Here is a 16,324-nt window from a genome sequence, read left to right as displayed (position 1 = left end):
TCTGTCAGGGTTCAGGGAGTGAGATGGACTGGCTAGGTTTGCTGCATACCTCGGGGTGAATCCAGCAGTGTCTCATAAAAAAAAACAAAACTGCCCTGGGCCAAGAAGCTGAAGTAGGAAGAGGGCAAGCAAAAGGTCTTCCCTTAGAATACAGGTCAGCTATAAAGAAGCCTAGTTGGTAGGAGCACAAAGTGGATGGTGGATAGTGAGTGGTCTCTATCAAATGACTTATGAGGAGAGGCTGAAGGATCTAAATATGTAAACCCTGGAAGAGAGGAGGTGCAGGCGAGATATGATACAGACCTTCAGGTACCTGAAAGGTTTTAATGATGCACAAACTTTGACAATTTTCTGTCGGAAAGGAAACCGAACTAGGGGGTCAAAAAATGAAACTCCAGGAGAGATGACTTGGAACCAATGTCAGGAAATATTTCATCATCGAGAGGGGAGTGGATGCTTGCAATGCCCTTCCGGAGGTGGTGGTGAAGAAGAAAACAAACAGTCACTGAATTCAAAGGGGCATGGGATAAACCCTGTGGATCTCTAAATGCTAGAAGACGGAAATGAAGAGGGGGCATGGAGGGAACCTACATGGAGTAGCAGTTACTACCCTTAATAGAAGGCATGGGAATTACTTCCTTCAATCAATAGCCTCGATGCTTTTGATGCAACTGGAGCATTGTTCACTGCTTCGATTGGGGAAGGGGAGGGGAACTGGATATAGACAACAACCAACATGGGGACTTTTCTTTTACTGCAGTACTGATACACAGACATAAGGGAAAAAACACAGGACTGCTTCTATGGCCAAGTTCCAAAACAAAGAACGTCAAACAGCATTGTCTGAATTATCAAGAAGGTTCCTCACCCAGTAAAAATGTTGCTAGCAGTAATTTGTAATGGGCACGTCTTTCATTTCTATGTAGGATGTCTCTCCCCCCTAGGAGCTCTTGGTGTTCAAAATGTAATAATTTTTTAATTGACTATTTTTTTTGAGGGGAGGTTACAACTTTAGTGTTAGCTTTGGCAAAGGTCTACTGATAATTTCTTCTATTGCACAAGACTATGTAGGGTAGTCATTTTAAAAGATTGATCTCTGCCTCTATCTGCTGGTGGAAGGGGAACATGACCACTTGTCTGGACTGGTCTGCCAGGACTCAAGGAAAGGAAATTAGCAGGTAAATCAAATTTAATCTCCTCATTTGGTACAGTTGCATTGGCCTTTGTTCACCTGTGGTTAGTCAGTGCAGACTACAAATGCATGAAGAATATGCCTCAGTTGGTAGAAAGAGTGGGTTGCTAAAATGTCTTTTTTTATATACACAGGAAGTTTTTACTGAGCTGCAACAGAAATATGGCGAGATTGAGGAGATGAATATCTGTGATAACCTTGGTGATCATCTGGTGGGAAATGTCTATGTTAAGGTAATGCTCTCCCATTTCTTTGCTCCACCTATCTCCCTGCCTACTTGATGGAATAGTATAGGAAAGGGAGATGAGGATGAATGGTTGTATGTGGTGTTTGCATGATGCTGTTGGAAAGTTTGGGGGTTAGGGGGAGGAGTGTACAGTGGTTTCTATGTTGCTGCTCACAATGTCCCGCTTCATCTCATTACCTTAGGCTAAAAATATTCTCTCTACACTCGTTATTAGTGTTCCTCAGCTTTCCTAAGATGCACATGCTGTTCTGATTTGCTGTTTGCATGTAATAGGCAAACCTTTTTCACTTTCTACCCTTACAAGGGCGCTGTGTATTTCATGGTGTGTACTCATACTCTAGCTGTGTTCTTCTGCAATGTTATCAATGGGGCGTCTGGTCCTGCTGGAGAAGCTGCCTCGTCTTGCTTCCCTATAGCCACTTGACGCCGGAAGAAGTCTTCATTCTCCCAAAACAGGCTGAATTTGGATGAATCCTGATTTTCCAGCACCCACATCTTGATCTGCTTGGCACTGCACCAGGGGAGCTGCACCTCGAAGGTCTTGTGAAAACGACTGTAATCAACATGGAAGGCTCCCTTCTCCAGGGTCATGCAGGGCTCAAAGCGATGCCTCCAAATAATCTCAGTTTCCAGATAGGAGGTTTTAGCCCAGCAGGTCATTCCTGTGGAAATGTGCATGAATACAAGCATTAGAAAAGGTGACATGGGATCCAGGATATTAGCATGATCTTGTAGTCTACCAATCAGTGTCATCTTATTCAGTATTCTGAAAATTATTGTTCCTGGTCATTCCCAGATCAGTCCAGACAAGTGGATTTTGCATCCTACCAGCAGATGGAGGCAGAGAGCAAAACTTTGAGGCACTGCTACATATCCAAGAGTGCCACCTGCAGTCCCTCAGTATTTCTCTGTCTAGAGCAGATGGTAGAGGAACAATCCTGCAGTCTGTTTTAAAAAAAAAAAAAGTTTTGGAAAAAGGAAAATTTGCTTCAGTGCCCCCTGAGGTGTTAGGAACCTTTGTGGACAATCCCTTGGATGGAGCCAGGAGAGTGGGGGGATGGCAATCCCTGTCTGGCTTTAGCCTGCTTCTTCCAGAGGGACTTTCCTCCGAGGTCTCCTGTTTCTTGTTATTTAAGTTCTTAAAAAATGCTTAAAAGAGAGTAGAAACAGGAGCTTCTGTCAGGACAGCTCGGCGGCAGGGTCTGATTTTAGTCAGCTGGAGCTGGCTGAGCTGGAAGGAAGGAGAAGCTGGGCTGCCATAGATGCCGGGGCATCTGGGGTTCTTGCAGGCAGGAGGCTTGAATGCATTTTCCTTCTTCACGTGTGCGAGGTTGGGCCTGTGCAGGCGCACAGCTCTCTAAGCAGACCAGTTGCGCAGCCTATTTGCTAGTGCCGGAACAGTGTTTTTTCGCCCACAAGACTGCTGGTTCTTTGGGGATCCTGGGGGGCTGGCAGGCTGGTTTTTTTTGTTTTTTTCAGGCGCGTTCGGGCCTGACATGGTGCGGTGTTGAGCACACTACGTATGTGGCCTGCAAGCTGGTGTCAGAGTGGGGTTGTTTTCTAATAGGCCGCCGTTTCTCCCCAGGGCCTAATTGCACCAAAGTCTCACAAAGCAGCCTGTAAGGCATGTGGGTTGTGGTCTGTGCAGCTGAATGAGGCGTCCCTGTGTTCCGGCTGTTATGCAGGGGGGTGAGGGAGCCTCCAAGGATCTAACTCCAGATAAGAGGGCCATCAGAACTTCGGGACCCGCAGCAGAGGTCCTGAGGAGACTGAAAAGAGCAGCCATGGCCCCTGAGGGTTGCAGTCAGAAGTCTGCAAGCTCCAGAGCACCCAGGGACTCTCCTCCGGTTCTTTCTCCCATGACGCTGTCGGCAGCACGGGACCTTAGCATGGGAGATGAGTCAGATGGGAGCAGCCTCGATGGGGATGATGAGGATCTGGAGAAGTTTTCTCCGGATTTTATTTTACTCCTGCATAAGGCCTTTCTGGCACAGAAGGGGACAGGGGGAAGTGTCCCAGGGATTGACAGCAAGTCCTTCCAGGAGACCTAGGGAGGTCTCGTTGAGAAGTTCTAGTGGTTTGCTCAGACATCTGGGTCAGGGGCACGGTTCGGGAGCCAAATGTGATCCAAGGAACTTGGACAGTTCGGATGATCCTCATGAGAATCCTGCAGGTGCCCCTTTTGAAGGGGTGATCCCAGTGGGATGGATCCCGATGCTGATCTGGATGCAGATCCTGCTATGGACAAGGATGACCTGGATCCAGATGAGCTACCGCTGACAGAGGGAGATGACCCTAGAGTCGTTCGCTTGTTTAGGAAGGAGGAGCTGCGTTCCCTGATTCCTCAGGTTTTGGAGGAATTGGGTATTAAGGTCACTTGAGGAGTCAGACATGAGGGAATAAATCCAGTCCTGGAGGGACTGAGGGGTCCCCCTAGTGCCTTCCCATTGCCTAAGAAGATTAAAAAATTAGTTAATTGAGAATGGGATTCCCTGGACGCAGGTCTTAAGGTGGGCAGGGCGATGGCAAAGCTATACCCTCTGATGGAAGAGACCTTGGACCTGCTAAAGCTGCAGAAGGTGGATGCGACAGTTTGTCATCATCAAGAAAACAACTATTCTAGTGGTGGGGGTCAGCCGTTCTGAAGGATGTTCAGGATCATAGATTGGAGATACAGTTAAAAAGGATGTTTGAGGTTTCTGCTTTAAGTCTCCAGGCCTCCTTATGCTGGTTGCAGAAGGCTCAAGAACAGAGTTCTGCTTGTTCCAGCAGCTCCATGCAGTCAGCGTGCTTGGAAGCTGGAGTGCCTTATGTGGCAGATACGCTATATAATTTGGTGCGTACATCCGCCAGAAGAATAGTTTCTGCAATGGAGGCTCACAGGCTGTTACGGTTACAAAATTGGTCTGCAGACACATGGTCCAAGTCCTAGCTCTGTAATCTCCCCTTCAAAGGGAAACTCCTCTTTGGGGAGAATCTTGACCAACTGATTGAGAGTTTGGAGAGTCAAAGGGGAACAGGTTGCCAGAAGATAAGAGGAGTTTTCGGGATATGAGACGTTTTCATTCAGGCAAGAGTTCCTCGGCCTTGGGACAGAAGTGGTCTTCGGGAAGACAATTATCCTTTCAAGGCTCCTGCAGATCCTCCAGAATTCCGCCAGCCAGGAGACTGGGGGTGAAAAAGCATCACAATGAAGCCAGGATGGTCCATTCCTCCTTGGAGGCTGTAGGGGGAAGATTAGCCCGCTTCTACGGAGAATGGATCAGAGGGTTCTGGAAGTGGTAAGAGACGATTATGCTTTAGAATTTGCGCGCTCTGTCAGGGAGACCTTTCTAGAGTTCCATTGTTCATCTCGAAGCAAGCAGGGGGTGGTGCGGGATACACTGTAGAAGTTACTAAGTTTGGATGTATTTTTTCTGGTAACTCTGTCCGAGCAGGGTCGGGGGAGGTACTCGATTTATTTTGTGGTTCCCAAAAAGGAGGGCACATTTTGACCCATTCTGGATCTGCAAAGGGTCAATGTGGCCCTCCGGGTTTTGCGTTTTTGCATGAAAACATTGTGCAGTGATAGCAACAGTCCACAAAGGAGAGTTGCTAGCTTCATTAGATCTAACGGAGGCCTACCTGCATGTTTCCATTCGGGCAGCTCACCAGAAGTTTCTGAGGTTTTTGGTGTTGTGACATTTCCAGTTCAAAGCTCTTCCATTCGTCGCAAACCTTCATAAAGGTGATGGTGGTGGTGGTGGCGACAACCTTGAGACGAGAGGAAATTCTGGTTCACCCTTATCTGGACGACTGGCTCATCTGGCCAAAACGGAGGAGGAGTACGATCGCTCAGTGCAGTAAGTGATGGACAGATTGCGATCGGTGGATTGGGTAATAAACCTGATGAAGAGCCATCTGGTTCCAACCCAGTTACTGGAATATAGGGGATGCTGTTCGATACTCAGAGGGGCAGGGTGTTCCTGAGCTCAGATAGTGTCAAAGTTGCAGAGACAAGTGACGTTCCTGTTATATCTGCCAGCACCCAGAGGCTGGGATTATTTTGCAGTTCTATGGCATCCACGTTGATTTGGTTCCATGGGGTTTTGCTCACATGTGACCCTTGCAGAAGGTACTCTTGTCCAGGTGGAATCCGTTGTCAGAACAGTATGAACTGCCTTTACCGCTACAGGGGGAATCCAGGACCAGTCTCTCATGGTGGTTGCGGCACTACCTGGAGAAGGGAGTGGATCTGGAGTCTCCGGACTGGGTAGTGGTGACTAAGGATGCCAGTCTCAAGGGTTGGAGGTCAGTCTGTTAGGGCAATTTGTTCAAGGTCTTTGGATGCCGGTGGAGGCGGCCTGTTCAATCATTCACCTAGAGACAAGGTCAGTTTGCAGAGCCCTGTAGGTGTTCCTGCCTTAGATCAAGGGTCAGATGGTGAGAATCTCTTCCAGCAATGCGATGACAGTAGCATGCAATAATTGTGAAGGATGGATGAAGAGTCACATGGTGGCCCTGGAGGCTCAACATCTCTTTGTGTGGGCGGAACTTTTCCTAGAGGGAATAGCAGTTTTTTACATCGAAGGAGTGGACGATGTGCAAGCAGACTTCCTCAGCAGATGGCAGTTGGATCTGGGGCAATGGGAGTAGTCCTGGAAGCCTGGGCTCTCATTTGCAACAGATATGGGGCTTCCCCCAAGTGGACCTCATGGCCACTTGGGGCAATGCGAAAACAGCCTGATTCTTCAGTCACAGACAAGTCAGATCGGAGGGAATAGATGCGTGATGTACCCGTGGCTGAGAGACGTTCTTCTTTATGTATTTCCTCCCTGGCCCCTCGTCAGATGCGTCTTGCGGAGCATAGAGACTTATCCCGGGATAGTGGTTCTAGTGGTGCCGGAGTAGCTGCGCCGGCCATGGTTCGCGGATCTGATGAATCTCGCAATAGACAGGCCTTTCAGATAAGTAAGAAAGAAAGAAGGACTTAGAAAGAAGACACTATTGCTAGGGTAAGAGTACGTTCAGTCTTGGCTCTGCCCTTCACGCTGTGCTCCGACCACTTAATTCAGCACTGTGAGTTTGCACTCTCTTCTACTGTTTTTCTTCCATCTAATGTACACAACTCAACTACTGTTCTTTATTGCTAAATACGTTTTCAAGTACCTCCCGTCCCCCTTCTGTCATCTTGCTCAAAAGGTCGCGCCTGATCTAATCCGACCAGGTCCCCCTCACCCCCCTCTACCCATTCACAAATCTACACCCCCGCCTCTGCCCTGTCCACTTCATGATAGCTTAAAACAACCTATTCACTACTCACTAACCTCCCCCCCTAACTCTTTCTATTTCCATTCACACACCACCCACCAACACCTCACATTACAACATGCATCAGCACCAGATCACCATACTCAAATATAACAAACGCAGACCCTACACCCCCCTATACCCACGACACCAGTCACATATAAGAACAATCCTCCCCACTATGATCTCCCCCCCCCTTACCCAAATCATCGGCCTCACTGCTCTATCCCTCGTCCTACTTAATGTCCAATCTCTAAACAAAAAGATACCTCTCCTCTGCAACCTTCTCACCGACCAAGACCCAGACATCTGTGCTATAACAGAGACCTGGCTAAAGGAATCTGACTCTGTTCTCTTAAACCAATTTCCTTCAGAAACTTACGACATTTTCTCCATCCCTAGGCCGAAAAGGAAAGGAGGTGGTTTACTTTTAATCATAAAGAAAAAATTTAACATGATTCTCCACACTATCCCGCCCCCGCCAAAAATTGAAATAGGCCTATTCAAATCCCCTTTTTTACAATTATGCCTTATTTATGCCCCTCCAGGTATCCTACATAACAACCCTTCAACCCTCATTGAATACATTGCAACAAACATCTCCATCAACACTCCAGCAATCATACTTGGTGATTTTAACCTGCATGTAGACAGCACCCCCCCGCACCCCTTCATGTGATGCCATTCTTGATTCATTAAATGCTTTAGGCTACAAGCAATCCATCCATTTACCTACTCACAAGGCGGGTCATACCCTTGACCTCCTCTTTACAAATGCCCTCATACAAACTGACTCACCCTCTCATACTCCTATCCCCTGGTCTGATCATCACCTCATCAATACCACTCTCTCCATCAAGACACCTACCATCCATGACAACACAAATAAAACCATACACTTTAGAAAAAACTGTACCAGAGATGACCTCATCTCGGCTGTCGCTAATAACCTTGAACACCTTGAACTCACCAATGCAGACACTGCACTTGCCTCCTGGTACGACATCACCAATAATATAGCCAATACTACCTGTCCCCTACAAACTAAACTTATCTGTCCACAAAGCAATAAGAGTAAGAAACCTTGGTACTCTCAAGAGTTAAAAAACCTCAAACACCACCTTCGGAAATCTGAAAAGATATGGCGCAAGGACCCTTCACACACACATCTGGCACAATTTAAATCCTCCCTACACCTATACAGTGACAAACTTAACACGACAAAACGAGACTTCTACGCCATCAAAATACACCAATTCCAGTACAACCCCAAAGTTCTTTATGACTACGTTAACTCACTTACCAAGACGGCTACTCCTGACATCCCTGATGAACTAGCTAAATCCAAATGCAAAGAATTAGCCACTTTTTTCCAAACCAAAATAGATAAGTTAATATCAAAGTTCCCCTCTTCTGCTATTCCCATCAACCTCGTCGAACCTGATCTCATCCATACAATGACTAGCAAAAATACCACAGTTCTATCCTCTCTAGACTGCACCTCAACATTAGAAATTGAAACCTTTATCAAAAAAGCCAAACCTTCCACGCACCCATCTGACACCATACCCACAAAACATCTCCTCACAATACCCAATATTATTGCTAAACCTTTAACAAACATTATCAACCTATCCATTAACTCTGGACAGGTACCGCTCCCCCTGAAACAGGCTATTGTCAAACCGATCCTCAAGAAACCCAAACTAGACCCTTCTGATCTAGCCAATTATCGCCCTATTTCTAACCTTCCATTCATCGCTAAACTCCTTGAAAAAACTGTCAACAAGCAACTGACAGAATACCTTGAAGACAATCACATTCTTGCCCCCGCACAATTTGGCTTTCGTAAATCTCACAGCACGGAGACTCTATTACTTTCACTGACTGACCACATTATTAAAGGATTTGAGAAAGGACAATCATACATACTTGCCTTCCTTGACATCTCATCCGCATTTGACACCGTCAGCCATCCCATTCTTCTACAGCGCCTAACTGAAATAGGCATTACAGGTGTTGCCCACAACTGGTTCAAATCCTACCTCAGCAACAGAGACTACAAAATTCAGCTAGGCAATCACGTATCCAATGCCATCCCCCTTAATCAAGGTGTCCCTCAGGGATCATCCCTCTCCTCTACCCTCTTCAATATTTACATCCTTCCCCTCTGCTACTTCCTTTCTAGCCTAAATCTCCCCCATTACATTTACGCTGATGATGTTCAGCTGCTCATACCCATCACTGACTCCCTTTCGAAAACCATGGATTTCTGGAATGATACCCTCCAATCCATAAACAATCTCCTCTCTTCCATCCACCTAGCCCTTAACACAACTAAAACTGAAATCATGCTCATCTCACCCCCCAACCACTCGATCCTCCCCCCTCTATCACAGTTCAAATTTGCCCAACAAGTCCGTGATCTGGGAATCATCCTCGACGAGCACTTTACCCTGAAGAAATTTATCAACAATATACTTAAAGATGGTTTCTTTAAACTCCATACACTGAAAAAACTTAAACCCTTACTGCATGCCCCTGATTTCCGGACAGTGCTTCAAACCACTATCTTTGCCAAAACAGACTACTGCAACTCCCTGCTCCTCGGCCTTCCTAACAACGCCATTCATCCCATTCAAATTCTGCAAAACACAACAGCCCGAATCTTGACCAACCTACGCAAACATGACCATATTACACCTGTTCTAAAAGATCTACATTGGCTCCCAATAGCATCCCGTATACAATATAAGGCACTCTCTCTCATCCACAAGGCTTTATACAATCCTGAAATGAACTGGTTCAATGAATCCTTCCGCTTACACCAGTCCAATAAGCCTACCAGACATGCACATCTCGCAACCATGCCTATCCCCTCTCCCAAACTCCACAAACTAACCTCCACAAGAGCCCGTGCACTATCCATCACCGGGCCGACCCTTTGGAACACAATGCCAGTTGAACTACGGCAAGAGGAATGCCTGAAATCCTTCAAGCGGAAGCTTAAGACCTGGCTATTTGCCAAAGCATACACCTAATCTCCACTCTGCCTCTCCACCGCCCCCCTTTCGGTACCCCGCTTTTGCCCCATCCTTCTTCTTTCCGCCCCCTTCTCCCCTCTTCTCCCCCCTCTGCTCTCCACTCCCCCCTCCCCCCCTAATATTCCCAAATCCCTTTTCTCTCAGTTCTCTCAACATTGTACATATGTATATAATTGCAATTCTTGTTTAATATTTAATGCAATTTATCCCATGTTCTCTTACCCCTTTATTCCCTTGTTAACATGTTTTATCTGTTCCATGTAAAGCGCCATGCATGGCGTATATTTGCGTTACACTGTGAACCGATGTGATATCCTGGATGAATGTCGGTATATAAAAATTTTAAATAAATAAATAAATAAATTGACTCATCTCCCGGGGGTTCTTCATCAAGGATCCATATTCTTGGGTTGGGAGGATCACTTTTGCCCCACGGCTTGGCTTTTGAGAGGCAGCAATTGCATTTAAAAGGATATTCAGAGCTGGTTATTTCCATTCTGCCCCAGGCTAGAAGGCCTTCTACTTCTCTAGCATATATGTCGGGGTCTGGAGGGTCTTTGAGTCTTGGTGTCTGGAGCAACAGCTGGATCCGCTGGCCGTGGATATTCCTCTCATTTTGGCCTTTTTGCAACAGGGGTTATCAAAAGGGTTGACCTATAGCTCGCTCTGCTTGCAGGTGGTGGCCTTAGGTTGCCTATGGGGCAAGATGTGGAGGAGCGCTTTGGCTTCTCACCCTCATGTCATTCGCTTTCTGGGGGGCGTTAAGCATTTGCATCCACCAGTGCATAAGATTTGCCCTGATTGGAGTCTTAATTTGGTCCTGAAAGTGCTTTGTGGGCTTTCGTTTGAGCCCTTGTGATGAACCTCACTAAAGGACTTGACCTTGAAGATTCTTTTTGGTGGCCATTTTTTGGGAAAGACTGATTTCAGAGGTTCAGGCTTTGTCCTGCAGAGATCTTTTCTTTTGTATTTTCAATCATGGGTTTATGCTACGTACAGTTCATACTTCTTACTGAAGGTGGTGGTCTCTCTTATGTTAATCAGATGGTTGCGCTGCCGGCCTTTCTGGAGTGGTCTCGGGATTTACCAGAGTCCAAGGATCTTCATCTTTTGGATGTGCAGCGGATTCTGTTGCAGTATCTTAAGGTCACTAACAGTTTTCGGCGATCAGACCATCTCTTTATGTTTGGTAGGGCAAAGAAAAGGATCAAAGCTTCTAAAGCCACGATTTTGTGTTGGCTAAAAGAGACCATTTGTTCAGCTTATATTTGTAAAGGTGGAATAGTGCTTCTAGGTCTGCGTACGCACTCTACAAGAGCGCAAGCTACCTCCTTGGTGGAGTGTCAGTTGGTTTCACTTCAGGAGATATGCAGAGTCATGATGTGGTCTTTGCGCCATATCTTTATTAGACATTACTGTTTGAAAGTGTGCAGGTCTTTCAGGTTCCCGCCCAGTGTAAGGGTGCGTGGGTACATCCCACTTGTCTGGACTGATCTGGGTAGGAACAGGAAAGGAAAATTGGTTCTTATCTGCTAATCTTTGTTCCTGTAATACCACGAATCAGTCTAGAGACTCACCCCCTGGTTACCAAAAGACCGAATTTCCTGTTGGCATTCTCAGATTGTATCCACAAATTGTAAATAGGTTAAGCTGCTGAGGTTAAGCGGTTGTCGTTCCTTACAAGGAAGTGGGGGCTCCAGTTATTGGGGGTTCCAACCCTGAGTTAACTGTTCGCCTTAGTTTTGGGGTTCAATGTTCTCTACTCGTTAGCTTGGTTACAGGTTAATAGTGAAGGACTGCAGGTGGCCCTCTCAGATATGTAGCAGGGCCTCAAAGTTTTGTTCTCTGCCTCCATCTGCTGGTAGGGATGCAAAACCCACTTGACTGATCTGTGGTATTACAGGAAGGAAAATTAGCAGGTAAGAACAAATTTTTCTTTCATTAACACAACTTCCACTTTCCTCTCCGAGGCAGTAAGTACCTTCCATTCAGCATAAAAATGTATTTTCAGTCAGTCATTTTCAAATATTCAAAGGATGATGATATTCGTAATTAATGTTCCCTGTACGTATCCAGATCAGTCCAGACTCCTGGGCTTTGCCTCCCTGCCAGCAGATGGAGACAGAGACGTTTCACTGACACTCTACATAACCCAGTGTGCCACCTGCAGTCCCTCAATATTTCTCTGTCTCCAGCAGAAGGTAGATTGTGCAAAACCTGCAGTCTGGAGAGAGAGAGGAAAAAAAAAAGATTAAAAGACAAAATTTCTGCACTCTTGTCCATAAGAAAAACTTCTAAATGTGCAGGGTCAAAGAAGATAAACTTATTTTTTTGATATATAATAATGCATTTGCATGGGAATTTGAGAAAGAAGGTGGCTCCAATTGAAACCACCCTCTGTCTCATTTCAAGAAATTGTTTTCTTCTTGACTGGGTAGCCCTTGAGACATCCGGAAAGGCCTGAACTATTTGGCCACAAAATTTAAAGCTTCTATTTTTAAAGTATTTCTGCATTACCAGATTTTTCTCCTGCTCCAAACCAAATGCCACAATCAATGTGGCTCTTGTTTGGATATTGTCCTGCGACGCTTCAAGAAATGATGTCAAATTTGGGCTTTGTGCAGCAAGTTGGTCTATACCACCTTCTGATGTTCCCTCTATTCTCCTCATATTAGAAATATAATACATCTTGGAAATCGTTAGATCACCTAATATTCCCAAAATTTCTTTTACATATTTCTTAAAGAGTTCTTGTGCTGATATCAACCTTGTATAAGGAAAATTCAAAAAACGTATATTTTTACTCCTTAAACTGGAGGAGGGGTACCTAACAGTTTATTGGGTAATATAACTGGTATAAAATAGATAGGCTCTTACATTCAAGGAGTGAATTTTCCTTTATATATTTTCTATATATGATGACTTCCCATATTGTGGACTTAAAAATTGGTAAAAAACATAATTGTGTATTTTCTTTCATAATTGCTTTCAAAAGTCTAGTATGTTGTTTTTTCCAAAATGTTACCTTTCCTTTTCTTTGTAATTGTATTAAGAAACTGAATAAAGTATAAATTTAAAAAAAAAAAAGACAACATTTCTGGATCCTCCTTAGGGGGTTGTGAGGTCCTCGTAGGGCCATCCCCCCTGGTTTGAGGTGGATGAGCAGGGGGTTGGTGACCCTTCTGATAGCTCGGTCCGGAGGTCCGTGGGCTGGACATTTGGTGGTCCAGATCCCTCATCCCCCATGAGACAGCGGTGGAACCTGCTGGCAGTTCTGCACTGCAAGCCCAGTGGAGCAGGGAAGTATCCCTTTTATACGGTCTGTCCTGGGCTGGGTCGCTAAAGTTTAGCGAAAGGAAACTGATATAACCAGTGGTTTGGCTCTTTTCTGATCTGCTTTGTGGTCTGTGCTCCTGGAACCTGCACCAAAGGAAAGTATTGGTTTCTATGTATCTTTGTTTGTTCTCAAGGAAATAGAGGAATCTGTCTAGCATCATTTGCACATATATGGCCTCTGCAGGGGTCCTTTTCTCCTGCTGGAATCACTTATTGGAAGAGTTCATCTTCCATTACAGAGGGAAGCCAGGACCAGTCTTTCGCTTACTTGCACAAATCTCAAGTGTGGTGTAGAATTGGAGATTCCGAATTGGATAATAGTCGCCACCAATGTAAACCTCTGGATGGAGGGCGGTGTGGCAAGATCAGTCGGCGCAGGGCCAATGGTCAAAACTGGAGGCCTTATGGCCTATCAATTCGTTAGAGACGAGAGTGGTGTATTTTGCATTGCTTGCCTGTCTGCTAAGGCTACGCAGCCATCCGGTATGGATCCTATCAGACAATGCGACGACAGTGGCCTACTTCAACTGTCAAGGCAGAACCAAGAATCAGGCCCTGGAGTTGATTCTATGGTCAGAGCAGCACTTGGAACAGCTGGCAGAGTCTCTCATTGCTGGAGTGAACAACATTCGGGCGGATTTTATCAGTCGGAGAAAGTTAGACCCCGGGAAATTGGCGCTGTCGGAGGCAACGATGTGTCTTATTCACAGAAGATGGGGGTATCCCGACCAAAGAGAACACCAAGGTGTCACGGTTTTACAGCTGCTGAACAGAACACGGTACAAAGGAATCGGAGCTCTTCTGCTGCCATGGACTCAAGGGATTCTTCTTTGTCTTCCCTCCTGTGGCCTCTGGTGGACAAAGAATTATGGCGGATAGAGAAACATCCAGGCAAAGTGATCTTGATAGCTCCGGAGTGGCCACATTGACCATGCTTCCCAGATCTGATCAACATAGCAATAGACTGGCCCCTGAGGTTTGGTTATCGGTCGACTGCTTTCCACTAGGGCTCAATATTTTTGGGTCAGGTGGCTCACTTCTGTCTCTCGGCTTCACTTCTAAGAGGAAATGACAGAGATGGAGGGGATATTCTGAATTGGTTATTTCCACTTTATTGAAGGCTAAGCGACCTGCTACATCCTTGACGTTTGTGAGAATTTGTAGGATCTTTGAGTCCTGTTCTGCAGTTGACGGACTGCAGCCTCAATCTGTTCAGGCTATGGTGTTGCATATTTTGGCTTTTCTACAGAAAGGTTTTGGTCCAGGGATTGACCTTTAACTCTTTGTGAGTCCAGGTAGCGACATTGGGTTATCTCCGGGGTGAGGTGCAAGGGTATCCTCTGTCCGCACATCTGGATGTTATATGGTTGCTTTGGGGAGCTAAGAACTTGCATCCTCAGGTGCAAAACATTTGTCCATCTTGAAATCTGAATCTAGTCCTTAGAAGATTGTGTGAGGCTCGGTTTGAACCATTAAAGAGAGTTACGGTTAAGGACTTGACTCTTGAAGTGGTTTTCTTGGTGGCTATTTGTTCAGCCAGGAGAATTTTGGAGTTCCATGTCGAGATCCCTTTCTACAGATGTCTGATTCGGGGGTATCTTTATGTATGGTGCCTTCTTTTCTACCTGAGGTAGTCTCAGCATTCCATTTTAATTAGACGGTGGAGCTTCCAGCTTTTCTGGATTTGGATTTCTTAGACTCTTAAATGGGAGGCATACACTATTGAGGTATCTAAAGGTTCCTTATGATTTCCATAGATCAAATCACTTCTTTGTAGATGGAGGTCACCTCTTTGTACTGTGGAGTGGTTCAAAGAAGGGAAGTAAGGCATCTAAGGCTACAATTGTGTGGTAGCTGAAGGAAGCGATCAAGTCGACCAGGGGACACTCCATGAAGTTAGCAAGTAGCTCATTTAAAACAAATCGAAGAAAATTCTTTTCCACTTAGTGCATAGTTAAGCTCTGGAATTCATTGCCAGAGGATGTGGTTACAGCAGTTAGTGTAACTGGGTTTAAAAAAGGTTTGGATAAGTTCCTAGAGGATAAATCCATAAACTATTACAGTAATTAATAAGCAGTAGCTTGTGATCTATCTAATGTTTAGGTACTTGCCAGGTACTTGTGACTTGGATTGGCCACTGTTGGAAACAGGATACTGGGCTTCATGGACCTTTGGTCTGACCCAGTATGGCATTTATTTCTAAAGGGTGCCCACTGTCTGAGGGTTTAGGGGCGCATTCAACGCTTTCTCAGGCAACTTCCTGGATTGAATAACAACAGGTGTCTCCACATAAAATTTGCTTAGCAGCTACTGGGAAGTTGTCAAAAACACAACACGGAAGCCAATCCAAATTGTAAAGTAGCAACCAAAAAGAAGCGATTGGTGAAATCAAGTTGAGTTTATTAGATAAAATGGTTACGGTGATAGCCCGACTCTGGACGAGTTTCACTCATACGAGTGAAATGCCTCAGGGGCTAGTAAAATATGAATCAAAAACATTAATCAGTCAAACATACATAAAAAAGACATTAATATATATAGAAACACAAAATAAAAAGCAAATCATAATTAAATAAAACATACACATCCATAGATAAACACACAAAAATATGTACAATCATTAAATAAAAAATATACAGAAGTATTCTTATTAAAAGTTTGTTTTCATATTATATTAGAAATAATTATCTATGTACCTTCAGATCTGATACAGAAATGCAGGATATATGTTAGGATGATCCTTATTAATATGCAAGAGTTTATAATTCTCGGAAAAATGGAGGTGAATATAGACATATAAAAAACATATAGAAACATTGAATCAAACTGCAGAGATACAAGTCAGTTCAAGAATCAATTACTGCTTGGCATGGTATCAAATATATGAGATTAAAAATTGGCACAATACTAGAAAAGTACATTTATTAACACTATCTCATAAGATTCATCTTACTAAAAATTATTAAATAATATTAAACCAATAAAATGGCATATGTAAAAGCTAAAGACTACATAATTGCAATTGTATATTTGTGAATGTTAATCTACACATGCAATGTAATCTAATATCGGCTCACATGCTCAATAGATAGAACCATTATTATCCTTAATATTTTTACTCCTTTCACAATGTTGGTCACCAGACTCCGAGGCATACAAGCTATGGAAAAAATTATGGCATATCGTAGGGATGCTCTATCCAGGTATGGGAAAATA

At 44.7% G+C, this 16,324-nt stretch overlaps 1 protein-coding gene across 3 annotated transcripts in view; it reads left to right on the top strand.

Moving 5' to 3' along the window:
• U2AF1L4 (U2 small nuclear RNA auxiliary factor 1 like 4) overlaps window positions 1-16,324 on the top strand; it is a 56,124-nt gene that overhangs the window by 20,294 nt on the left and 19,506 nt on the right. For all 3 annotated transcript variants that reach the window (XM_029577673.1, XM_029577672.1, XM_029577671.1), the window contains exon 5: window positions 1,327-1,425. In XM_029577673.1, the coding sequence (XP_029433533.1) occupies window positions 1,327-1,425 (99 nt within the window). The remainder of the gene's footprint in view (window positions 1-1,326; window positions 1,426-16,324) is intronic.

This window comes from Rhinatrema bivittatum, chromosome 14 (genome assembly GCF_901001135.1).
Source record: "Rhinatrema bivittatum chromosome 14, aRhiBiv1.1, whole genome shotgun sequence".
Taxonomy (NCBI): domain Eukaryota; kingdom Metazoa; phylum Chordata; class Amphibia; order Gymnophiona; family Rhinatrematidae; genus Rhinatrema; species Rhinatrema bivittatum.
This window is presented reverse-complemented; position numbering and strand designations above follow the sequence as displayed.